At 43.8% G+C, this 21,979-nt stretch overlaps 2 protein-coding genes across 8 annotated transcripts in view; one reads left to right on the top strand and one right to left on the bottom strand.

Moving 5' to 3' along the window:
* Window positions 1-18,587, bottom strand: part of FARSB (phenylalanyl-tRNA synthetase subunit beta) — a 59,605-nt gene extending 41,018 nt beyond the window's left edge. The window contains exons 1-10 of the mRNA XM_075530336.1: window positions 18,483-18,587; window positions 15,001-15,056; window positions 12,499-12,653; window positions 10,799-10,868; window positions 10,236-10,351; window positions 6,897-7,047; window positions 6,034-6,142; window positions 4,988-5,058; window positions 2,679-2,740; window positions 230-281 (exon numbers count right to left, since the gene is read on the bottom strand). Of these exons, the coding sequence (XP_075386451.1) occupies window positions 230-281; window positions 2,679-2,740; window positions 4,988-5,058; window positions 6,034-6,142; window positions 6,897-7,047; window positions 10,236-10,351; window positions 10,799-10,868; window positions 12,499-12,653; window positions 15,001-15,056; window positions 18,483-18,540 (900 nt within the window). The 5' untranslated portion in view covers window positions 18,541-18,587. The remainder of the gene's footprint in view (window positions 1-229; window positions 282-2,678; window positions 2,741-4,987; window positions 5,059-6,033; window positions 6,143-6,896; window positions 7,048-10,235; window positions 10,352-10,798; window positions 10,869-12,498; window positions 12,654-15,000; window positions 15,057-18,482) is intronic.
* Window positions 18,588-18,899: 312 nt separating this feature from the next.
* MOGAT1 (monoacylglycerol O-acyltransferase 1) overlaps window positions 18,900-21,979 on the top strand; it is a 75,159-nt gene continuing 72,079 nt past the window's right edge. For 3 of the 7 annotated variants that reach the window (XM_075528935.1, XM_075528936.1, XM_075528934.1), the window contains exon 1: window positions 18,900-19,065. The gene's annotated coding sequence lies outside the window, so the exon portion shown is untranslated. Of the gene's footprint in view, window positions 19,087-21,979 lie in introns of all 7 variants that reach the window. The other 4 variants (XM_075528931.1, XM_075528933.1, XM_075528932.1 and 1 more) reach the window with 2 other exon arrangements.

Here is a 21,979-nt window from a genome sequence, read left to right as displayed (position 1 = left end):
AAGTGTCACAATGCACCACGCCTACAAGGATCCACAGCTATTCCATCGAATCAGTTCCCAGCCGGGGATGAACAGTCTGCACTCCAAGCTTAAGCAAGCACTTGAGCCCTGAGCCTGTTCTCTTATTCTCGCTGCCACACTGAGTGGGTGGGCGGGTAACCCCCCTCTACACCCATTGTTATTAGTGTTCTCCTCATCACCGTCATCCGGTAACTTCTTAAATACTTACTGGAAAGGTATGTGACTTCCCATTCGGATACACTACTTCAACTGCTTCAACTCTGAAAAAAGACCAATACATAAGTAAACACTGAAAACATTCAGGGCTGAGTAACATCTCTCACTTCATCTGCAAATAGCTACACATATTCTACCTCTGCTGCCGGACTGACCGCCCTGCCTGCACGATGACGCTCCCATTCCTCCTGCAGTGACCTCTGTGCCAGCTTGGGGGCTTATTCCCCAGTGCTCACTGCAAGCATCCTCTACAGCAGCGGTCCTCACCTTTCCTCAGGCCGTGGTCCTTTCATACAGTTCCTCATGGGGTGGTGACCCCCAACCACAAAATTATTTTCGTTGCTACTTCGTAACTATATTTTTGCTACTGTTACGAATCATCATGTAAATATCTGAGATGCAGGATATATTTCCATTGTTACAAATTGAACATAATTAAACCACAGTGATTAATCACAAAATAATATATAATGATATATTGTGAAATATTTATTTCTAATGACAAGTAAATGAAATTTTGTCTTGAAGCACGGTGTAGCATGGGTAACAGTCTTCACGTGGGGTACCTGCACGTGGATAGACCCACCTGGGAACAGATAGAGGAGCAGTGTCTCAGGTCCTAAGACCATTGGAAATATATTTTCCGATGGTCTTGGGTGACCCATGAAAGGGTCTTTCGACCCCTCAAAGGGGTCACGACCCACAGGTTAAGAACTGCTTCTCTAGAGATTCCTTGCTGACAGTGAGATACATTCTAGGCTAGCCCATGATGCCAATCAAATAACATCAATTGATCCCCCAGAAGTCTATCTTCAAGAACCTGGGACCCCGGAGAGGGCTCTAAAGCTGTACATCTTTCTGGGAGCAGAGAGCGTCAGCTTTCTCCCACAGAGCAGCTGGTGAGCTTGAACCAGCCTTGCAGCCAGCGCTCGAGGCTTAACCAAGAGTGCCGCCTGGGCTCATTGTTGAAATGCTGTCCAAGGCACAAGGACACCGCCCAGGTCATCTGTCTTGCTTCTACCTCCACACATCCTTTTAACAACACGAGAGTGACCCATAATGGGAGCACACATTGAGGGAAACATCGGCTTACAAAGCAATTACATTAAAGAAGAGATGAAAAAAAACGTGTTTAATAAATAAATAAATAAAGAAGATATGCTCTGAGCCCACTAGGCCAGCAGGTCAACAACCTGCGGCTCGAGAGCCCCCGTGCAGCTCTTGGGGTGTGGACGTGTGGTTCAAGAAGCAAGATGGAAACATTTAAAGGATATGATTCAAGTAATGGGGGTTTCATTTGTAAAAATACATGATGGTTCTCGAACAAGCTGTAAATCGCTGTGAGTGGCAGGACTGGCTCTAACATCACAAAAGCGTGCCACGCTCTGCATCAGCTACAGCCCTTGGACGCCTCAGAAGCGACTGCTAGCCTGTGGGGACCGGAATGAACACCCGGAAACCAAATGTGTGTAAAGTGTCGAGTGGAAAACCAATTTGCTCTGCAAACATTCACTCAAATCACAACAGTTCAAAGAAAGTATGCTCTGAGAGACACACTGAGATCCTAGGAAGCTCCAGTGGTCCCTGGGTCACAAACGAGGTCTGTTCCTTAGGGTGTCTCTAAGGTCAGTCTTTCCGTCGAATCTGTGGCTCTGTTGGAACAGGTACACGCAGTGCTATTATTGAGTCTTATTTTAGAGCAAGAAGAGCCTGGCTTGCATTTCCGTATCTACAAGCTGCACATGCTGCAGTGCAGGTGCTTGTTAAGAAGAACCGTTTCTGGAAGGAGTTGGTTCGATCCTTTGAAAGTGAAGGCGGACTTACAACCACTGAAGGATAAGGATGACTTATCTGTTATGCTGGCTATTTGCACCGAGGAGGCTGTCTGTATGCTGGTTCCCTGCTTTGCTGCAAAATCTCGTACTACACCTGTGCTCAGCTATTGCGTTTATGTCCCCACTTTATGCTCTCAGGTGCAACCTGCTTTAAATGCAGTTTAAATTTCATTCCCCCAGGAAGACTTCCCAGATTGCCCTTCCTTCAGGAGCGTGCTCTTATAGGCAGCTAGAGAACATCACTAACCCTTTCCAAGACTCACTTTTATTTTGTGCATTATTGATGCACATGTCTTATATTCCAGGCTCAGGAATCCCATCTTCATCTTTATATTTAGCACAAGGTCTTAATAACTTGCCTTCAGATCGGTGGGCAATCAATAAAAACAAACACCCACCACATCACACACATTCTGACTCATAGTGATCCTAGAGGACAGAGTACAACTGTCCCACGGGGTTTCTGTATGGAATCTCACGGCGACATCTTTCTCCTGGAGGGTGGTTGGTAGAGTTGAACTGGACCTTTTGATTAGCAGCCAAGCAGCTAGCCACTGGGCCAGCAGACCTTCTTAGGAAATCAACCAAGATGCTAAATAAACTTACGTAAACGGATTCTCACAATATTCACTGAACATGGTGACAATAATATCCAGGACTATTTTTGCCTGCAAATGAAAAAAAAAAACACAAACAGTATGGGTATCTATAAATAACACATTACCGTCCTTAAATGGAAATGAATTAAGTCAATATAATTCCGTTCCCAAACATCTAAAAATGGACCTTTATATATACAGTCTAAAAAAGGAGTGAAATAAAAATGTATAAGCTCAAGTGCAGCTATTCTTACCTGCAGGTGTTCTGAGTTAGGGAAGCCTGATGCTGACAATTCCAGATTGAGTTATTTACTTCTCCCTGGCCCCAGCCTGGGATCCACCAAGTTTTAGGGGAGAAAGAGAAATGCCTGGAGAGAATCTGATCAATCTCACCTCATCGGCCTCTGAAGCCAGACTGTCTCAATTCTGGGCCCAACCACTTACAGTGGTGTAATGTGGGACAACCCCCACACCAAATCTGACTCATAATGACTCTACAGGACAGGGTGGAATGTCCCCACCAGGCTTCTAAGGCTGTAATTCTTCATGGAAGCAAACTATCTTCTTTTTCTCTTGCCAAATTTTGGGGGGGAATAGCAGGCCAGCCCTTAAACACTCACTGTGTAAATATGCCAGCAGGGCTCCCTGACTTTGAGCAAGTCACTTCTTAGCCTCTCTGCACCCGTCTCCTCATGTGCTAAGTTAAGTTCCTTTGGCTATTATGAGGGTTAAATGCATATCTATAAGACTATTGTCTTTTTTGTTTAAAAGAAAATTTTTAAATTGAAATATCTGACTAACTTTAAGGGGGCCCTTTGGTGTTGTGAGGTTAAGCCAGGCATCCTCAAACTACGGCCCGCGGGCCACATGCGGCCCACCAAGGACATTTATCCAGCCCGCTGGCTGTTTTTGCCTTGTTTGTTTATTTCAAAATGAGATATATGTCGTGCGCATAGGAATTTGTTCAGTTTTTTTTTAATTGTTGTCCGGCCCCCCAACGGGTCTAAGGGACAGTAAACTGGCCCCCCATTTGGGTCTAAGGGACAGTGAACTGGTCCCCATTTAAAACTTTGAGGACCCTTGGGTTAAGGACTGGGCTGTTTGGCCTCATGGTGATTTAAAGCCATCGATCTCTGGGCCGGAGAAAGACAAGGCCGGTGAACAGCTCCACAAACATGTAGTCACAGAAACACTGCATCAGTTGCTAGGCCTCGTAGTCCACTCAGCCACAGTGGACCTGGCTTTCTGCCGTTCGGGTTTCCCTTTCTTTTCCACCTCAGCTGCCAGCTCGCTCTCCACCTTTGCTGATCTACAACGAAGTCATGTATGGCAAAAGCACCCTTTCTTTCTTTTTTTTATTTGAAAGTGAGGTCTTTTTTAAAAAATTATTATTTTTTTTTACATTTTATTAGGGGCTCATACAATTCTTATCACAATCCATACATATACATACATCAATTGTATAAAGCACATCCATACATCCCCTGCCCCAATCATTCTCAAAGCATTTGCTCTTTCCACTTAAGCCCTTTGTATCAGGTCCTCTTTTTTTTTCCCCCTCCTTCCCTGCTCCCCCCTCCCTCATGTGCCCTTGGTAATTTATACCTCGTTATTTTGTCATATCTTGCCCTATCCGGAGTCCCCCTTCCCCCCCCTTCTCTGCCGTCCCTCTCCCAGGGAGGAGGTCACATGTGGATCCTTGTAATCAGTTCCCCCTTTCCAACCCACTCACCCTCCACTCTCCCAGCATCGCCCCTCACACCCCTGGTCCTGAAGGTATCATCCACCCTGGATTCCCTGTGCCTCCAGCTCCTATCTGCACCAGTGTACAACCTCGAAGCACCCTTTCTTAATAGCCCACTCCCAGACAGACAGTGACAGAGCAAATGAAAAGCTAGTATCCTGAATAGCTGAGATCTCTTCATTTGCATAAATCTTTTAACAATGTGGTAAGTAACCTTTCCTTGTAGCCAATTAACTTTCTTTTAAAAAAAAGAAATCATTCAGCATTTAAACTGAGTCGAGTAAGAGGAGCCATTCCTATGCTCTCCCTGCAACGCCTGCTCCAGTACAGCTTAGACACATTTGGGCCAACTCTCCCCGGAAGCCAAGAACCATGTTACTCATTATTAAATTCCTGGCACCGGAAAGACAGTAGGTGCTAGCTAAATATTCGTTGTCACAGATTATCTATGTACAGTTTTTGAAATATTTAAAATAAGCTTACACCTACAAAAGAAACATATTTTAAGGTTTAACCATATGACTTGTCCCAGAAGTATCATCACTCTTGTCTAGTAACAAAATATTATGTACCTTCGTAAAGTCAGTTCCCGTGCACTCAATAAATACATTTCTAGTCTTTAGTGTTATTTTGGTATGATTCCCTGAAATGAAAACAGAATAATAAATGAAAAATCATCCTTGGAAATTTACGTGGGCTAAAAGCTCAACAAAACAGAAATTACATTTTAAAATGTGAGGCATAGTAAAAATTGACACCTTAAGAATTTAGGGCATACAACTTTCATTTAAAGTCTCTAATTCAAATTAGAGACTGCAGTAAAATAACAAGAAGCCTGTACTGAATGCAAACACAGTGTGTCTGTCAGCTGCTGTGCCAAACACTCCGCTTACATGGTCCTGTTTAATCTTGCGGTAAAGACTGCCTGCGATAGGGCCACACACAAGGTAGCTAAGGTTCAGAGAGTCAGCTGCTGGACCCTGGTCACAAGCCAGCAAGCAGCCAGGCTAATTGGGTCCATACCTGGATCTCTCCAATGCTATGCTTTTACCCATCCTAACTACCCCAACCCAAGGCCTAGAGGAGGAGACAATCCTTCCCACCATGAATCAACCAATCCCTTTCCTCACATACTGCATGGGTGCACATCTGACTGAACTGTCATTATATCGGGTCAATATAATTAAGTTGCCTCATCAAAACAGCCTTCAGAAACGAGTTAAGAAGGGAACAAAGTTTAAATGTTGTAGTTTAACAGCAAAACTACAGATAAGACAAGGCTAAACTTGGAGTTTAAGCAAGTTAACAGCCTGCTTCAATCAAAGTACCACCACCCTTTGGAAGAGTAGAACAGAATGGGGAGACTGTCACACAACAGTATGTATAAGCTTATACATACTTACACATTTATAAATTTCACAAAAATTTCCAATGAAATGTTAGATCATACCATTTCTTGAATGAATAAATGAAAAGACCTACAATCACATGTGCCAACGACTCAAATTGCTCAGGGTAAGAGTTATTTAATTTAATCCTCTCCATTGAGAATGACAAGAAATGCTGAAGACAAGCTGAAGAAACAGCAAACGTCCACGAGGCTTTGGAAATCACTCACCGTTGATTACTGGAGGCATTGAAAGCACAACGCCATTGCTATCATAGATAACTGGGTACAGAGGGTTATTTTCAATGATATGTAAATATTGTTTAAGGTGATTATCAGTCTGGGGGAAAAAAAAAAAAAAACCCCGCGTCAAACAAAACTTGTCTTTGATCGCATTTTACTTAGTTTATATGTCTACCAAACATGAAAGAGGGGAAAGTCAGGAGGACAAGAAGCCCCCAATTACAGAAAGTTCTACATCCAGAAGACACTGAGATAGAGACTAGTGTCTTCATATCCTTGCACACTTCCTCTCTGACTGGGGAAAGACAGAACACAGCGAGTTGGGTAATTTGGCTGAGTGTGCCCGAATCCTCTACACAAACTATAACCACCAGAACTCCTTAGCAAAGTAGCAAGGAATCATTTGCAAACCACAGAAAGGTGAGACAGCTGCTTGTAGGAGTGACATTCACTACTTCTACTTATTATGTTCACCTTACATTAACGATTGAGTTCATTTCCACTGTTGGATTCTCAAATGCCAACAGTGGGTGTTAAATACGGTGCAACAGTCTTTCCCAAAGGAAACTAGTTAAGTCTTATACTTCCATGAGTTTGTTTTTGCCCAAATATATGGGTTGCTATGAGGTACGGTCTACTGCAGCAGTTCCCAAAACTAACAGTACACTAAAGCTTCGGAGAAGGTGGAAAAACAGAAACTAACAAATCTATGCCGAGATCCCACCCTAGACCAGATGAAGGAAGAGTCTCTGGGTTGAAGCTCGGACACTCAAGAGTTTTAGAAAGCACTCTAGTTCTAAGAACTCACTACAGAATTTATGTGCAGCTGTTGCACATTATCAAAGATTTACCTTGTACATGTCCATCAGTTCACAGGCTGTATACTCCTTGGTCTGATTGAGAGGCTTGAATCTGATATCTGAAGGGCGCTTTGCAGTATAAGTAAATGGCCCTGATAAGGTGTCCAAATCATGGCTACCTATAGCAACCAAGGAGCGTTTCCTAAATTAAAAAAAAAAAGAGATGTGAATATTCCAAAGCAGAAATCCTAAAGATAAGGACGCCTATTGCAAACCCTTCCTGAAAACAGACGGAAGGAAACGGCACCTTTGGTGGGCTACAATGAACACATTCCTGCCATGACCAGCAGTCAGGACAACGCTCCTAACTACGCACAACACGTTCTCGCAGTAGCTGAGATGCACTCCGCGTCACCATGCTCTCCTACATACGGTTGCTGGGGCACGTTCAAAGTTGGCATCCCCTTTACCTTCTTTTAACCTACTTCCCCTTGAGGAAGTGTCTCAAGTAAACATAAATGCTTTTATGAAAATAGACTGAATTGCTGCATTTTATACCTTTCTATTGGTTTCCTAATATAGCTGTATTATTCATTAATAACTAAGCTACTTAAAAGCTGCCAATAACATTTAGATTTTAACTTAATATGTAAGAAAATGCAATTAACTATGAATATTATTTGTTCCACAGCAATATAGAGTTGAATGTGACATCACTACAGAAACTACAGCTACAGAAGGATAATTATGCCAGTAACTTTATGCCAACAAATCCGGTGACTTAGATGAAAGGTACACAATCCTTAACAAGCACTTCCAAAGTCCACTCTAGGAGAGGGTCACTGGAACCCACTGATCACTCTGGAACACTACAAGGACTGGCGTGTATTCCTCTTCCTTCTTTTAGAACAAGCTCGTGACTTCCAGAAATGTCTGATGAAATAGAGCTTAAAGTTGAACAAAGTGAAGCAATACCTTTTGACCTACATAAAAATAGGGCATTTAAATGAGGTCTTTCCAAAACAGAAGATCAAAGGCAGATACATTTGTTAGCAATCTTAAATCTGTTTTGTGTTTTGAAATGATATGCCTGGAATTTATTTATTGATTTAGTTTTCTCCTCTCCTTCCTCAAAGCAATGTACTGTATACACTCGGGTATAAGCTGTCCCGAATATCAGCTGGGGCACCTAAGTTTAACACAAAAGCTGCATTAAAAATGTGCTGAAAAACTTGGCTTATACACGAGTATATACGGTATTTAAATTTTTCCCCTTCAAAGTACTTTCCATTACACTTAACACATCTGTCAAATCTGCGATTCCATTCTTGGAAACGTTTTTCAAACTCATCTGATAGCTGACAGCACCTCTCTTGCTTTTTCTTCACCTCTTCTGTGTTGTCAAATTACTGTCTTTTCACGTCCTTCTGCATTCGCAGAAACAAAAAGAAGTTGAATGGAGCAAGGTCAGGTGAGTCATGTGTGTTGGGCAAGAGTGTCACGCTGTTTGCCACATACTGGCACGCTGATATGGCTGTGTGAGCAGGTGCACTGTCGTGGTGGTATAAACCAGTCAGTCCCCTGTCTGCCACAAATCAGGCATTTTTGTCACAGTTACACTATCATTTGAGAACCTCTAAACAGAAAGCCTGAATAACAGTCTGGCCTGGTAAACTGAACTCCAAACTCACTACGAGTTGACATTTTTGTCTGCTCAGGAAGTTGAAGGACATCCAGAGAGAAGTTTGTCCTCAACTGACATTTCACCTTTTTTGAAATGCAAAAACCACTCATACACTTGAGTGTTACCCATATCACTGTTCTTGTAAGCTGAGTTCAACATCACAAGTTTCTGAGGCATTTTTGTAGAGCAGGAAAGAAAATTTCACAGCCATACACTGTTCTCTTAAACCGGCCATCACAAAAATCGAGGTTCATGCAATACTGCTTTTATGAAAAAATTCACTGTGACCAAAGAGAACCTTCCCAGGGGATGCCCCTGGATGCACTAACTCAGAGAGTTGCTGGATGCTCACCGACCTAGAAAAATGCATACTACGAAATAAAGCTCTGCCCTGCGGTACTTTCCCCCCTCCCCTTTTTTTTTAATTGGTACTCCCTCATACGTTCAAGAAAAGAGAAGTCAGGCGGCTTTATCACATGGGGATCTTCTTTATAAACATTTTCATCACAGAAGAAAACATTATATTCCTCTCAACCCTGTTTACAATCCATCACATATACAGAAGCGCTCCCTAGTCTCCATCATTTACTGACCAGCAATTACCTTAAAAACAGAAAAGACTTTTCCTTTTTTATTCAAGCCCTTTCTAGCTGTCAACCAAACCTGCAGTCAACTAGTGTCAACGCATTTCAGGACTCTGAAAAGAAACTTGAGGTTTAGCTAGAAAGCTTGAGTGTTCTGAATATCAGGGGTTTCCAGGCTTATTGGGATATGAAAATTAGCTGCAGGATTCTGAATTTGACCTTCCTCAATCTCTAGGAAGTCTTGAGACTTGAGAGCCTTAAGCTGCCCTGGTGGCCCCGTGGTTTAGAGCTCAGCTGCTACAGAGCGTCCAGTGGTGGGACCTACTGCAGCACCACGGGAGAAAGATGTGGCAGGGTACTTCCATAGCGATTACGGCCTTGGACACCTGAGGCAGTGGTACCCTGGCCTATGGGCTGCTCTGCGTCAGAACCGACTGCACGGCACGGGTGGCTAGTTTCACACTCGTTTCCTGTAGGAGCACTACAGGAAATGATGGTGGGGCGGGGTGATGAGGAGCTGATGCCAAGGGCTAAGGAGAGAGAAAATGTTTTGAAAATGAAGATGGCAAAAAATATAGATTCTGATAAGAGCAGTATGAACTCCCAATAAAATGACTATGAAAAAAAAGGACATGATGTCTAACAGTGGCAAAGACAGAGTAAGGCAATGTGGACATTACGAAACCTTGAGTTTGACTTTAGAGATTACTCCGACAATTTAGAATTATATTCATTCCAATGGTGAGATCACACCATTTCTTCCCACTTGTTATACTATGGGCCATATTTCAAACCACCATGGTTTAGTTCCAATAGTCTAAACTGAGCAATGATTTAAACAAACAAAAATTTCTAGGACTAGATTATTTTTTCTTTACACTGTATTAGAGTATCTTTTAAATGAATATACCATTTACAAGCAGAAGCGCAAATACCTGACAAAGCAAGTTGAAACTCTTGTTGCTCTCATGTATGATTAATTTATAAATCCTATGCAAGCATCTCTTGGAGGGAGGAGAGGGGCTAGCGGGAGAGGAGCGGGCACGAAGAGGGCAGAGGAGGGAGAAAAGTGGGGAGGGGCACCTAGAGGAGAGGTGCAAGAGGGACAGTGTAACCACAAACCTGCAAATATTCTGATGTAGTTTCTCCTGGAGGTCAATGAAGCTGTTGTACCGGTCTGGGGTGAACTTGACGTTGCGGAGAATTGCTGCAACAGCATAAGGGCGTCCTTTAGCTGTCTGGAATTTATATCATCATTAGCGGTGGCAAACATTCATGATTTTCTTTAAAACATTATCTTGGGATAGAAAGTTTGCCGTGCTCCTGACAATGTCACAAAGGTTCATCCAGGAAATGATAAAGTGAGAACAAAGGACAGAGTTGTGGTCCTCAGGAAATTTACCTTTCCAGTAAGATTCTTGAAAATGGTTTTACCAAAAATGGCACCCCCTCTAAAAAGCTTTTCTTTTTAAAATTTTATCAGTCTATTGTAATTTAGCACTAAATAAACTTATGGATATTATTTTTCTGAGCTAAAGGCTAAGTATGGAGGCACCATTTTAGTAAATGAGCAAAGAAACACCCCCTTGGTAAAAAGATTTGTTCTTTTTCCATCCTCACCTTATAGACACGTACACAAGAGATTTTTTATTAAAAAACATTTTTTTAAAGATTTATCTCATTACCTCTTCTGTGATTATCAATTTCTGGAGTTCTCCTTTAGGCATGACCCGCTGATACACTGGTGCTTTTATCCTAAAATTAAACATATAATTAATCAAAATATCTGATATGTTAAACTATATAATCTATTTTATGCATATCAAGATATAAAATAAAAAGCACTAAAATAATGGGTTGCAATTATAGCAATCATTTTGACTGTCTATTTTTAAAAAATAAACAAAAGGCCAGCCAACTTTCTACCATTAAGAGCTATCCCAAATGGTGCCGGATGCCTCATGAGGTACCATGTTTCTAAGCAAAGCCTAAAAAACCACTAACTGAGCAATAGTTTACCAGTGTTTAAACATCGGCTGGAGGGTTGGATTAGATAGGTAATCTTTGTTTTATTCAAACATGAGATTATAGCCTTCTAAGGAAAATATGGCTTACAGATTCCTCAATTCCACTTACCCCTCCTGAATCAGTATCTACATTTCTTTTTGGTTTGTTTGTTTGGTTTTTAGTATCTGCAGTTCTAACACATCTCCAGGCCACTGTTCTCATCAGGGGCAACAGGGAAACACCTTTAGGGCAGTGATTCTCCAATGCCCCTGTGCCTGCACTCAGTTGGGGATCTGATAAAACTGCAGATTCTGATCCATGAGGTCTAGAGTGGAGAATGAAATGTGACATTTTTAACACACTCCCAGGAGACACAAAGGTGACGAGTCCACAGACCACGCAGACCAGGCTTTGAGTAGCAAGGGTTTTCAGTCCCTTTTCCCAAACTGGTCTGATCTTACACATCACACAAGGTACTTGTTAAGAATGCAGACTGATGAGGCAGGGTTGAGAAACAAAACTTTCAGAAGTTTATCCCTGATCCTAAAATACAAGCTTATTATAAACAGAACCAACTGGGTCAAGCCTCAAGTTCAATCTCCTTACACAGTGCCTACTCACCACCTGCCACTTCATCTGAAGTCCCACTGTTTTAGGACCAGCCTGTCAACCAGGCTTCTCAGTTCTGCAACCGACCAGAGGATGTATAAATGATCAACACCAAAAGGTCCCGTGATTATCTTCTGACTACTCTCACTTTTTCACCCCTTCTTCCCCTTACTGACCCACTATTTTGTATATTCGTTACATGAATGTCTACAAGGGGGCCTTTAACTTATTCTTCTATATAGATTAAGCAGATTGAAACTGGAGAGGTCAACTGTCACGGTCAAGATCATCCAGTCCTCCTAAGACCTCTGATTTCCCATTAAGGAAGCTCCACTCCTGGGCTCCCTTGAAGACCCATCCTCATAGCAGGTACATTCCTTTCCTGTTTCCTTGCAACCTTACGGATCCAAGGAACCAGTCACTGCAATGGGACTCGGGTAAATCCCACGGATCTGCTAAAGAATTTTGCTCCCTTTAAGAAACCAGAAAATCAGTAACCTCTGCAGTTTTAATATCTGCTCTAGGAATAAGAGGCTGCAGCTCAGTCTTCAGGCAAATGTCTGAATAGCCACCATCCATGTGAACCCTATCCTCCAGACTTTCCCTCTATCTGAGCTACATACACGCTGAACCTGCCCTGCAAGATTTTTTTTCCTTTAAAAAAAAAAAAGGAAAAACAACTTAAATAGGGTGGTTGATAATGATAGGGATTAAAAAGAAAGACATAAAATCCAAGTTAGCAAAGTATTTGATGAACATGTTTCTTTACCTTTCTTTGAAGACTTGAAGCCCTCGGACCAATCCCTCCAGACAGAGAAGATCATACCGATTAGCAGGGACGTCAATTTTGTAGAGAACGACCTCAGAGGCCCCAGCTGCCCTGTCATTACCTTGCTCCTTGCTTATAAGTTCCTTCTCAGACGTCTAAAACAAGCCAAGAGTGAGAAGTGAACAACATGAGATAAATCTAAATGCTCTTTGAAAAGTAAAGGCTATGAGAGACATAGGGTAATAGTTACTTTTTCTGCAATAAAATCATGGGTTTGAGAATATGAAAAGCTACAATAGGAATAGAAAGTACCCCCATTTTACTGAGTTCAAGCATCTAGCTTCTTCAATCATCCCTAAACAGCACATGCTAGCTGCTGAATTTTGTAAAAAGTTTTTTTGTTCTGTTTTGTAATTCTTCTAGTGGTGCACTAAGTGTAAGAAAACTTAAAACTACGAAAATGTCAGACTACTTCCCAATTATCTAAATAAGGGTGGGGTGGGACAGGGAATATCTGGCCTGCAGGGAGTACAACCGAACCAAACTCACTGCCATCAAGTCAGTGCTGACTCAGAGCGACCAACCCGCGTGGGTTTCCGGGACTGTTTAGAGGAGTAAAAAGGCTAGTCTTTCTTCCATGGAGCTGCTGGTGGTTTTGAACTACAGACAATGTGGATCTCGGCCATCTCATAACCACTACACTACCAGGGCTCCTCACAGGCTGTATAAGGCCTATGAAATCATCAGTAAGAGCCAACATCATATACCTTACTGAGAAGCACTTCCAGCCATCATATTAAGGGCGAGTTAATTAAATGTTGGACCAGGATGGCCCAGGAATGGTTTAACTATCCAAATGGCCCTTGGCAGAAAAAAGGTTCTCCACCCCTAATCTAAATGCTCAGCAAGATCACAAATACTGTCTCGTATCATTAGTAAAAGAGCATGGGGGGTGGGGGTGGGACAGGGGGGGAATTAGACAAACCTAAACCCTACCTTTGTTACCCTGAAGATGTTTATAATCTTAAACCTGGTACATTATTAAGAAACACTAACTAAGTCAGGAAGACAGAGGCTACATGAAAAGAGTAACACTAACTAATAGCACGACAAAAGAATTATTCTATCTCTTTTAAGTATAATACTTTCAAGAACCCTGGTTGCGTCAGGCTTACGTATTGGGCTAACCATAAAGTCAGCAGTTCAAAAGCAGCTGTTCCTCAGGAGAAAGATGAAACTTTCTAAGTCCCTAAGATTACAGTCTCGGAAGCCTTCGGGCAATTCCACTCTGTCTGATTGGGTCACTAGGACTTGGAGTTAATGGCAGTGAATTGAGTCCTTACATTTTAAAATATTCTAATCACTTGTCAAAACACAGGTGAGATCATTGTAGGAAGGAGCTTAAAAATGCTCACAGAAATACACATCATCTTATAACTCCATTTTTCGGTGAACTTTCTGAAGCCCCTTTATTTCAGGTGATCACGTCGGACAGCGATGGGCTAGGAATGAATTGAGGCTAACAGAAGGGGGCACTGGGGATGAAGGGAACATGGAGAGGGGACAACTGGAATCCAAAGAGGTGAGCAACTGTCGAAGAACATGCCCAGTGTTTCCCAGGCCCATCCCTAACCCACATACCAAGCACCCATTGTCACAAATCAATCCCATCTCATAGTAACAGAGCAATCCCAGCTCACAGAACTGCCCCACGGTTGTTTCCAAGGATGTAATCCTTACAGAAACATATTGCCTCAACTTTCTCTTCTCAAAACAGCTGGTGGGTTCAAACAGTTGGCCTTGTGGTTGGCATCCAAGCCCTGAACTATTATGCCACCAGGGCTCCTTATAAGCTGTAAAAATAACTTAAAAAAACAAACATACAACTCACTGTCCTCGAGTCAATTCTGACTCATAGCGACCCTATAGGGCAGGGTAGAACTCCTCTTGTGAGTTTCTAAGACTATAACTCGAAAGCCACTTCTTTCTTCCAAGAAGCAACTGGTGGTTTTGAAGTGCTGACTTTGTGGTTAGCAGCCTATCTGTGACCACTACCCCACCAGGGTTCCGCCCACAATCTTACAAAGCCCTGCTTAATTAGGCAGCTACGGCTGGAGAGCTCACTGCTGTTCTGGGTTTACTGGAAAAGTTGGACCTAGCCTTATCTTTTTTTTTAGTTGAAAATAACACTTCACTTGGTTTTGCTACTGGATATAATATTTTCAGGTAATCAAAAATTAAGCACAATCCTTACCGTTCCACAGCACATCCCTGTAAAAACTGGTTCCAGATAACTTGAGGTGACAGAATATGGAACAAGGCAGGAGAGCTTTAGGACTCTAATTCAGTAACACACTCTAGCATCTGGGATTTGGCCCCCTGGACACAACGACATCCCACTGCCCACAAGGGCACCCTTACAGTTAAGTACAAAGTGACAACAAAGGGAAAATGTCTATGAACTGAGTTCATACAGATTATAAACAAACACCCAATACGTACAATTTCATCAAGTTCCAGGCCAAATTCAAAACACAGTTCATCAAATTCTTCGTCAGCTAGGAGGAGGAGGGAGGAGGGAGGAGAGAAACAACTCGTTATAGTCGGCTTGGCAAAGTGGGCGTTGGAATAAAAATTGCAGTTTTCTATTACTGTGTTACATACAACAAGCATGCTACATATCAGGCACTGGATACCACAATTTAACACACACAGTATTGGACAAAAATTAACTCAAAATATAGTAAGAAAGTTAAAACAAAGCTGATAATGGCTGACTAACCTATACTAACATCAAAAATAGAATCAGTTTACCTAGGCCGGTTATTTTCCATTTGCTTAAAGAAAAATCACCTACGTAGGGATCAAAATCACACAAAATATTGGCTCCAAATTACAGGTCTAACATAATAGAAAATCATGTAAATTTTAGTAATATAAATCCTCTGAGGCAGCGTGTCTTTGGAGTTCTTACCCTGAGAGCCTCACACAGAATACAAGCGTTTTGAACTTCTGTATAAAATAGCATTTGATAGGTACTTACAGCCCGGGCTGCTGGGAGGCCTTAAGCATTGAGCACCAACCTTACCATTAGATGTCAATTCTGGTGGAAAGCAGGTTCTTGATTCTGGACATTGACCTTAAGTAAATTTTACCAATATTTACTGAGCACCTACTGAATGCCAGGCACTGTACTATGTACCAGGGTTATAGAGGCAAATAAAACACCATTTCTGCCCTACTTCTTACTTTAGAAAAGAACCACACAAATACAGAGGATTGTAAGTGCAAGGTCCTAGAGTGGCGCACAGGAAGTAATCAGGGTCGGCTAATGATTCTCAAGAGGGAAGAATTCATCAGGCAGATAACAGGCATTTAAGGGGGATGTATTTGGCAGGCGAGAAAGGTAAATGAGGGAGTAGAAAGTGGCCAACAGGAGAGACGTGACAGGGAGTTGCACTGAGGGCTTTCACATGAGCAAAACCATGACCAGTCTGCATTCTGGAGAGGCTGCTGACTGGTGGCAGGGGGAGGACAGATAGGAGCAAGGATTCAACAGTACAAGTGAGGCACAGTGAGGGGCTGGCTTAAAGCAGCAGCAGTGAGTCTGGGAAGAAGAAATTATTGGGAGCAATGTGAAAAAGGCAGACTAGCTGGATAGGGGCGTGGGTGTGGGGATGGTGGTGAGTGAGCAGTCATTTGGCACTCCTACACCCATTTGGGGTGCAGGGGCATCAGCCTCCACAATGGCTTTGGCGACCGCTACCTTCTGGTACTCTTGCCCTCCTGTGATCTGAAGTCTGGAGCAACCACGTGACTGAGCTTGGAATCAGGCTCCCTAGCTGCCCAGCCCAGCTCAGGACGACTGCAGCTCGGAGACAGCTAGACTGTTAGCTGGTGACACACTGAAACCTGTAGCACAGCACTACCCGATTCCTGACCTTTGGGGAAACTGAAACAATGCTTTCATAGGCAACCAGAAAACCCAAGACAGTGCCAGGAAAACACAGCCCAATGGTGAACCCAGAAGGTATGACAGTACAAATTTTAATTTAAAATCATTAATTAAAGATAAATTTAAGAACAATCAAAGGCACTACAGCACTCATTCATAAAACTGTACTCTAAAGCAGTGTTTCCCAAAGCGGATGATATAGCCCGCACACCCTGCTCCTGTAAGTATCCAGAACTCACTCTCTGCCATAAGTCGAGGTCAACTCAAGGTCACAGCATTGAACTGTCCGTGTTTCCGGGAATGTAACTCCTTCATGGTAGCGGAAAGCCTCATCTTTCTCCCAAGAATTCAAAGTTTCAAACTGCTAACTCTGAGGTTAACAGCCCAACAAGTAACCACTACACCACCAAGGCTCCTGGGGCTGCACAAGCTGAGTCCTACATTTGGATTATGGGCTATAGTACAAAAGTCTTGAATTGCCAGGCAGCGGGGGGGAGGGGTTGAGTTTTGTGGGGTTTTTCCTGTAAAGGGAACAGTGGTAGGCCAAATCTGTTTGAAAAACCAATGCTCTAAAGCAGCAGTTCTCAAACTGTGTGTACAGACCCCTTTGGGGGTTGAGCGACCCTTTCACAGGGGTCACTTAAGACCACTGGAAAACACAGATTTCCAATGGTCTTAGGAACCGAAACACTGCTCCTCTGTCTGTCTCCAGGTGGGTCTGCCCACATGCAGATATGCCCACATACGAGCACCCCATGTGAAGACTGTTACCCATGCTACACCATTTCATTTATTTGTAATTAGAAATAAATTTTTCTCAATATATAATTACATAGTTTTTGTGATTAATCACTATGCTTTAATTATGTTCTGTAAGCAGTAAATGGGCTGTGAAAAATTACTTAGCTATAAACACATATACTTTCTCTCTCCCTGTCTCCCATATGGGGCACTCGATCAAGAACCTAGAGCCAGGGCAGGGAGTGTGGAAAATTATCCTAGCCTTTAAGACGGACTCTATTAAGGGGCACTTAAGATCTACCAGCTGGTATTCAGCACAGCCACGGGCCAGTGACTCCTGTGTGTCCCCTACTTTCTCTTTTTTGAGCAGGTGCTGTAACCCCATGTCTGTCCTACTATTGTAGGCCAGTGTACGTTGTTACAGCCTTTTCCACAAGCTGATAATCATGAGGTGAGGCAGAGGGCACTTCAATGGCTCCATGTACAAGATTGCTGACAATAGCATCCAGCCTTCCTTTCTGTTTGGGGCACTGTTTATAAACCCGAAGAAGAGATCGGGTGCGGCATGAAGACTAAGACACCCCCAACTCCCACCCTCGAGACTCCTCGTCCTTCAATTTTTCGGTTCAGAAGGGTCCACTTTATTAAATGTTCTTAGCACACAGCATTTAACATTATCCAACATCAGTTCATGGAGTGGCTAATGAGTGTCTGCCACCCTCATCAGAAACAACAAGGGACGTGGCCGTCCTGCTCACCGCTGCATTATTGCCAAGTGCCTAGAAGAGCGCCCGGCACTTCACAGGCCCTCCCTCAGTTAAGGTTATTTTCATAACGACCGTTGGGATGCTGTAACCTTTCTCCTACCCACACCCTATTCCCACCCTCTCCGAAACGGCGTCTCCGCGGCGGCCTTCGGACGGCAGTACAGAATGCACTCGGAATACAAGACGGTGCGGCATTCCCTGTTCCCCACCCGCCCCTGCCTCGAGCTCCGCCAGGCGCGCAGGCTCGCCGGATGCGAATTTATGAATGAAAGACCCGTCCGCCGAGCACGTGCGCATGACGCAATGGCAGTCGTGGCTTTGCTGGCACTCAGACGACCTAGACCGGCAGGAAGCGAGCCGGGGCCGCCCCGATCCTCAACCCCCCCCCCCCCCGCCCGGTGCACATGCGGGCCGCCCAGGCCAGATCTGGGCTCCCAAGCAGCCTGCGAAGGTATAGGGCCCAAGTCCTAGGGCCGACGCCTGCGAGCGTGTAGAGCCCAGGTTCTAGGGTCGACACTCACTATAAGTGCGGCCCAGGGCTTGAAAGAGCAGATCGCGCTTCACGCTGACAGTCGGCATGGCGAGTCAGGTGCTCTGGGCATGCGCGGCGGGCTGGCGTGGGCTCCGCGACCGAAGGGTACAGGACCCAGTCTCTCTCTCGTCTGGGCTGTCTTAAGTATTGCCAGAGTGAGTCCAACGGCTACTGCTCTCCGTTTTTGATATGAAGGCAAAGGATTGCCATTCTCCATCTTATCAAATAGGTCTGTATTGGATGAATAACCGATATGCTTAGGAAAGACAAAAATTGGACAGAATGCACTAGACTTTGTAAGGCAATAGAATGGGCAGCCTAGCCTGCTTAGTAGGGAAGGCCCTGCCGCTCCCGACGCTCTGAGGGCTGAAGACTTAGTAATAAATGGGACCCCCGCGAGGGAGGGGCGGGCGAGCGTGGGCGGAGCCGGACGAGGGGGCACGTCTGCGGCTGATGAGGAGGCGAGTGGACTGGGCCTGAGGGAAACCAGCTCCTGGAAAGCTGACAGGAGTTGGGGAGAGGCCTGTTCAGTCACACCTTTGCAAACCTTAGTCGGGCGGAAGTGGCGTGCTGTATGTAGCAGACTTCAGTTCGTACGTCGTTCCTTAATTTCTCTTGAACCTTTATAAGTCTAGGAGCCTTGGTGGTGTAACACTGCACTGTTAAAATTAAGGTCGTCAGTTCGAAACCACCAGCTCGCTGCTATGCGGGAGAAAGAGGAGGTTTTCTGCTCCTGTAAAGGTAGTACTAGAAACCCAAAGGGGCTCTTATACCCTATCCTATATCGTCAGTAGTCGAATCTACTCCATGGCAGTGAATTTGAGTTTTGTAAGTCTTACACTTGTGGGGTATTTTTTTCTTTTTAATTATATAATTCACATGCCACAATCTTTTTCCTTTAAAAATGTGCATATAATTGACTGATTTTTACAGTATATTCACAAAACTGTACAACCATCTCCATTCTAATTCCTGAACATTTTCTTCATCCCCAAGAGAAACCCATACCCATTCGCAATCACTCTCTAGTCTTCCCTACCTCAACCCCCTGGCAGCCACTATTTTACTTCATCTTTTTTTCTGTGGAGTTGCTATTCTGTACAATTTATATAAGATGGAAATCATGCCATGTGATCTTTTGCATCTGAAAATGTTCACTTACCATAATGGTTTCAAGATCCATCCCTGTTGTAAGCGTACTTTATTCCTCCTTATAGTAATAACTCATTATCTGCAAGTGGAGACCGATTCATAACAATCCACTAGGGCAGTATAGAACTGCCCTTTGGGTTCTAAGACTATCTTTTCACTGGAGTAGACAGCCTCATCTTTCTGTCATGCAGCTACTGGTGGGTTTGAACCATTGACCTTGTGGTAAGTGGCTCAATTTGTAGTCCACTGCACCACCAGGGTTCCTCTTCCTTTATAAAAATATAGAATGTCATTTGCCCAATGCTTAATTGATGGGCATTTAGATGGTTTCCTTTCTTTTTTTTTGGACCTGGGTTTTGTTTGAACCTCACAGCAGGTCCTTCATAACGGAGGCACTTTTTGACATCTCTGATAGAAGAGGTGTGGGATACAGAAGGATTTCTCCCAAGCTGTCGCCCCCAAATATATGCTAGACAGCTGCTTGGGAATGACTACACTTGGAGGTCATCAGAAGTAGGTCAGGGGTTATTCCTCCTGACAGCTATCAGCCATCTAGAGCAAGTAGTCACCACTGTTTATCCCACAACAAATAGGGCCCACTCCCTTCTGATAAGGATAGTTGTCTGTTTCCTTGTAGGTCAAACCCGCCCAAGGATGACCAAGGTTAGGCCGCCATCTTGAATCTAGGGTCCGCCCATCTTGTCACATGTATAACCCCAATCCCTCCCCTTCCTATTGTGTGTATGTCCCTAGACCACCCCTTCTGATTACTGTATTACCTATAGGACAGCCCCTTCCTGTGACATATGTCCTCACCTGTAATTAGGGGGCTTGTATGTCCCCAGAGAAGATAAAAAGTCTGGGCTAGCATTAAATCTCCCTCCATGGGGACCATCGAGTGGGGCTGAGGTGAGCATGCTACTATGAATTGTGTCTGACTCCATTTATTTCTATACTTCACTTCTATCTCTCATGCTCTCTATAACTTTACTATGATCTTTACTTATTGCCGTACAATTGCGCCTACCGGACCCACAATGATGTGTTAGGGGCTGGCTTCCCCTGACAGAAGAGAGAATGGCTGACATTTACTCAGGACTCTCTGTCCCTCAGTTCACACCCTCCCCCTGGCAGCCCAGAGTCCAGTAGACTTAATCATGGTCTTCCAAGATGTTGTTTTTAGTTTCTGTTGAGTCAGTTCTGACTCAGTGATCCTATGCACAACAGAATGAAACACCACCCAGTCTTGCACCAGCCTCACAATTGTTCCCATGCTTGAGTCCATTGTTGTAGCCACGATGTCAGTTCATCTTGGTGAAGGTCTTCCTCTGTTTCGCTGCTCCTCTAATTGACCAAGCATGATGCCCTTCTCCAGAAACTGGTTACTCCTGACATGTCCACAGTATGTAAAACCAAGTCTTGCCATCCTTGCCTCTAAAGAGCATTCTGGCTTTACTTTTTCCAAGACAAATTTGTTTATTCTTTCAGCAGTCCATGATATTTTGATAGTCTTCACCAGCACCATAATTCAAATGCTTCTATTCTTCAGTCTTCCTTATTTGATGTCCAACTTTCACATGCATATGATGCGATGGCTTGAGTCAGGTGCACCTCGGTCCTCAAAGGAATATCCTTGCTTATGTAGCATATTTTACCCAATGTGATCCACCGTCTGATCTCTTGACTACTGCTTCCATGGAGCATTGATTGCATCCAGATCCTAAGGTTTTCCAAGACCATATGCCATGGAAAACCTTCAATGTCACCTGATATGGCAACAGGTTCTTTCCAGTTGTGATTAAGTGAAGGCTCTTGTATGGACTTATCAGGGTGGGCTCTAATGCAATTGTGGTTAGATGCTGTTGATTTGGTTCTGACTCATAACTGCCTGGTGAACCGTGGAACAAAGCACTGCTTGGCCCTACACCAGCCTCATAGCAGTGCGGTATGAGCCCATGAATCGGAAGCAACCTGATGGCAATGAGTTTGGACTTGGGATGAATTGTTGTAGCCACTGTGCCAGTCCTTGCTCTTTTGTGCTCGCCCTCTCCTTTGCCCAGGCATGATGTCTTTCTCCAGGGTTGGTAGCCGTGTAAGCGGGAGGCAGGGGACCGGTGGATTTGCACACAGAGTGAAGAAGAAGAGGTACTGTGGAAGGGACCCAGATCTTGGAATGTTTCAGCCACCAGACAAAGAAAGAGGCCTAGAAGACAGGTTTTCCCTTAGAACAGAGCCTCCAAAGTGGGCCTTCATCTACCTGGTTTTGGGCCAGGGACACTTACTTTTGGATTTCTGGCACTCGAGAACTGTGAGGGTGTTTATTACCGTTGCTTC

This window comes from Tenrec ecaudatus, chromosome 13, assembly GCF_050624435.1.
Source record: "Tenrec ecaudatus isolate mTenEca1 chromosome 13, mTenEca1.hap1, whole genome shotgun sequence".
Classification (NCBI taxonomy): Eukaryota; Metazoa; Chordata; class Mammalia; order Afrosoricida; family Tenrecidae; genus Tenrec; species Tenrec ecaudatus.
Note: the sequence above shows the minus strand (reverse complement) of the source record. Positions and strands in the feature narration are given on the sequence as shown.